Source organism: Dendrobium catenatum, unplaced genomic scaffold (genome assembly GCF_001605985.2).
Source record: "Dendrobium catenatum unplaced genomic scaffold, ASM160598v2 original_scaffold_75961, whole genome shotgun sequence".
NCBI lineage: Eukaryota > Viridiplantae > Streptophyta > Magnoliopsida > Asparagales > Orchidaceae > Dendrobium > Dendrobium catenatum.
The window spans coordinates 441,438-446,264 of record NW_021394407.1 but is presented as its reverse complement, the minus strand read 5'-3'; the positions used below and the strand labels follow the sequence as shown (position 1 = coordinate 446,264).

Below are 4,827 nucleotides of genomic sequence, written 5' to 3'. Positions count from 1 at the left end.
GAGGAGGAGGTCATGTCCAAAAAGTTCTTACTTGTGCTGGATGATATATGGGAAGAGGATGAGGAGAAGGATAAAAGCAAATGGGAGGATGTGCTTGTCCCTCTATCTTCTGGGGGTTTTGGTAGTAAGATTCTGGTAACAACTCGAACAGAATCAATTGCATTGATGTTTGCAAAGGTTATTAAAAAGAAGAAGGAAATAGTTCAATTAGAAGGCCTAGTGGAAGATGAGTGTTTGCAGCTCCTCAACTATCATGCATTTGCTGGTGTAGAGAACCCTAACGATCATGGAAATTTAAGAGTCATTGCTCGAGATATAGTTAAAAAGCTTTTAAGATCTCCGTTGGCAGCTAAGGCCATTGGTGGTGTTCTGAATGAGAACTTGGATGTAAGGCATTGGAGGACAGTTCTAGAAAGCAATTTATTGGGTCAGAATTCTATCCATTCCATTTTAAGTCTGAGCTATATAGTTCTGCCAAATCATCTACGAAATTGCTTTGCATTTTGTTGTATGTTCCCAGAAGATCATAAGTTTGATAAAGATGATTTAGTCCGAATGTGGATTGCATTGGGTTTCATTCAGCCGTCTCAAGAAATGACTATGGAGGATATCGGAGGAAGTTATTTTGATGCTTTAGTAAAAAAAGCTTTATTTGACAAGGTCGGGGATGACTACAAGATGCATGATTTAATACATGAGTCAGCATCTAAATTTTTTGCTCAGGTATGCGGTAAATTTGTGGAAGATGAAAAGTCATCTCTCAAAATTTCTGAGGCTATTCGACACTTGTCTGTTATAAATGTAAAACCAGACATCTTAAGAAATATTGAGAAGTTGAAACATTTGCATTCTCTTTTCTTGTTCTATAAAGATTTTCATGATCAGGATCTTTGCAATGGACTTATTGAAGTATTGAAATCATCGAGAAGCCTACGCTTATTATACATATGGGCTTCAAAAGGCTTGGAAATAATACCTGAGGAGATTGAAAATTTGATACATCTTCGATACTTAAAGATTGATAGTTCTAATTTGACTATGCTGCCAAGATCTGTAAGTAATCTCTATCACTTGCAATACATAATCTATAATGTCTCGATGCCAAGCCAACTTGAAGGTGATGATATTTTGCCAAGTGACATTAATAACCTTTCTAACTTGCGTTACATGAAATTGCCCAAGAATGGTATTTCATCGATTTGTGAGATTGGGAAGTTAAAGTATCTTCAATATCTGTATAAGTTTATACTTAGAGATGTGAGTGGTTATAGAATTGGGGAGCTGAAGAATATGAATGATCTTTACAAATTAGGAATCAATTGCCTTGAAAATGTTAAGGATGGCGAGGAGGCTCGTAATGCCCAATTATGTGAAAAGAGGAGGCTCACAGATTTGACCTTATGTTGGAGTCGTAGTCACATTGATTCGACGAACAACGATTTAGATGAGAATGTGCTCGACAACCTTCATCCACCAAAATGTCTAAGGAAACTGAGCATAGAGAGATACATGGGTGCAAGGTCTGCAATATGGATGAACAATGTCAATTGGATCTTCAATCTAGAGGAAATCGAATTGTCAGATTGCAGTGAGTGGGAAACTCTTCCTCCTTTCGGGCAACTTCCCTTCCTCAAGTTTCTAAAACTTGTGAAGATGCCGAAAGTAAAATGTCTCGAAAGTAAAATTAATGGGAATGATAAATACCGTGCCTTTCCATTGCTAGAGAAGTTACATATTGGCAGATTAGAAGCATTAGAGGATTGGTTTGAGGCAGGAGTAGCTGCTGAAGATGGATGTTTGTTTCCTTGCTTAATTCATCTGAGACTATTTAACTGCCCGAAGTTGAAAGAGTTGCCCTCTTTGCCTCCTAAGCTCAAGGGGCTGCATATAGCAAACATGGGGTGGAAGACTTTGAATTTTTGTAGCAATTCAAATCCTATTCCCCTTGTATCATTACTTGTCATTGACTGTCCTAACATTATATCTCTTCCTCTAGCTGATGAAATAGCAAGGCTTGCAGCACTAAGATGCTTGTCAATTACAAAGTGCCCTAATCTGATCTCTCTGGGAAGATATCGAGAAGTGGAGACCATTAATAATTGTCATCTCATGCTCAACTTGCTCTGTATAAGTCATCCATCCGTGTTGCTAATGGAGCCATTGAGAAGTATCGCCTCCTTAAAAAATCTGATGATTAGGAAAAATGATGAGGTTGTTTCATTTCCAAATGAGGTGGAGCAGTGGTTTCTGACTGTTAGGTCTTCTCTTTCTGAGCTGAGAATTCGATGGCTGACATCCTTACAGTCTCTCCCTTCCACCTTCGAAAGCTTATCTTCACTTCAGTATCTACATATCGAGGATGTTCCTATGCTTCGGGAATTACCGAACCTTCCTCCCTCTTTGGAACGTCTAATTATTAGAAGATGTCATCCAGAGTTAAAGGAGCGCTATGGAGAGGATGGAGGCTCCGATCGGCACAAGATTGCTCACATTCCTGATATCTTTATTGATTAATTATGATAATAGGTCCAACTACTTTATTCTATCGATATTTATACATAAGCAAACTTCTTTCTTCGTGTCTTATTTGTTTCATAGATATATGAAATGTGAAGAATGCTATCTCAGCATGAATCAGTTTGTATGTACTCAATTTTATTTATGTATCACTTCATGGTTCTTTTATATACTAGTACAAATGTATGTGCACATGGTACAGGTGAATAAAAATAAAAAAATTAAAAAAATCATATATGATATGATATATCAAAGATATTAAATTATATATCAATATTAAATAAAATATTTGTATCAATATAGATGATTTATACTTCTATTATATTTGAATTAAGATAAATTGAATTACATATATCATATAGAAAAAATTTAAATAATTTTTTATCATAGAATGCACACTTTGGTGCCATATGATTAGCATTCTCCATTACTGAATGAACAATCTTTCTACTAGTTTATCAGAAGATTATTGGTATAACAATTTTAGAAGGTCATTAGACATCCAATTACTAAAATAACAATATCATAAGGAATAATTTATAGGTCGGATATTACTTAGATACATTTAAGCAATGATTCCTTTCGGATAAATCTTATAAAATGGCACTTAAAAATTCCATTGTGCAAGTGCTCTACTAACTATAAACTGCATCATAAATAATAATAAGCATTTGATGGGTGGCACTACATTGGTTGCATGAGAAGAGAATCCCAAGCTATCCATAATGCAACATGCGAAAGGGGTGAAAAATTATTACTTTTTCAGCGAGTAATTCTTATAAAAAATGATTATTGTAGTTTGCTTCCAACACATGAAAGAGCTAAGTAAATCGTTAAATCTACATAAAGAAAATTGAAGATATACTGCATAAATGCACGTGCATATGATACACATGAATAAAATTTTTAAAATAGAATAATCAATGACGATTGTTCGACCCTAAGACAATCGAGATCAATAATTATTTTACCAACTTAATTTCTCACATACAACAATATTATTAAGTAGCAGAAGATAATCTACCAAGATTTATTTCATTATTATGAGAAAAAAGTATGCATGACAAAAATGCAAATATAAATAAATAATAAGAAACAAAATACTGGCGTTATATAAATATATTGAAAATAGAAACCATGTACATAAAATATAATGAAAATAAAATCAACTAAGTACATGAATCGGCATACACAATTTGTACATTCAGGCTCAAAAACATGGTCAAAACAATATCTTTTCTCTTTATTTCTATTCTAAATTCTTTCAAGGTAATCTTTGGAGAGAAATTTGTATCCAAAAGAAGAATCAATCAGCGCATTCTATCTTAAACTGCATAAAATCAATGAAATCAGTAATGAAAAGTATTAGCCACTAGAAGTTGTATTGGTGACATTAAAGAAGAGGAATAAGATACTAATGATATATGAAAATTATGATTTTTGCAGTCATGCAAGAACACACATAATAGCATCAAATTTAGGTTTATAATACAACTTTGATTTATTTTAATTATTTTTGCTCAAAACCATAATAAATTTTATCCTAAAGAAAAAAAGTCATGTTTTAAAAGAACTTATAATGTACTAAATAAAATAATAATAATAATAATTACAATACATTTGAACGACAATAAGAAATTTAAAATAATGCTAGAAGAGATTGGTGAAAGATGAATAATAAGTTATGTAAGAGCTTCAGAAAGTTCAACTATAACTATATCCAAATTTTTCTTGATTATAACAAGACAAATATCATAGTGATTTAATATTATAAAAAAAAACTGTTTGGATGATTTTGTTTTATTTATAATGTTTCATAAAAAATAATTTATTTAATTTAATCTAAATGCAAAGTTTTAATAAATTTAATTGAGTAAAAAAAAAATTAACAATAGTATAGAGGATCCATATCCTCTACAACTAAGGTGTAAACCATACATCTATGCTTGCCACCCACCGAACATCTGACACTTTGGACGACTAATATTTAATACATAGTCTGATTTTATAAAACATCTCTGATTTTCTTTACATTAAATCCCTACCATCCAAAATATATCATGAATGTGGTTGAGAGAAGACCATTGAATTTATACAATCCCACCTCAACTGTACACTCAAATCATCAAATTGAAAATGATTGAATCAAATATGATCATAACTAAATTTACCCAATTCTAAAATGTTCAAAAAGTACAAAAAACTATGATTAAAAATAATGTTTATTAGTATTACAAACACTAACAGCATGAAACATTAACAATTGAGAACAATCAGAGCAAAAAATTAAAAAAAAAAAAATTAAAATTA

At 32.0% G+C, this 4,827-nt stretch overlaps 1 protein-coding gene across 1 annotated transcript; it reads left to right on the top strand.

Moving 5' to 3' along the window:
• Positions 1-12: 12 nt before the first annotated feature.
• On the top strand, positions 13-2,514 carry LOC110108312 (putative disease resistance RPP13-like protein 1). The gene has a single exon (XM_028691832.1). It carries the CDS (start codon positions 13-15, stop codon positions 2,512-2,514), a length of 2,502 nt encoding a protein of 833 aa, XP_028547665.1.
• Positions 2,515-4,827: the final 2,313 nt, after the last annotated feature.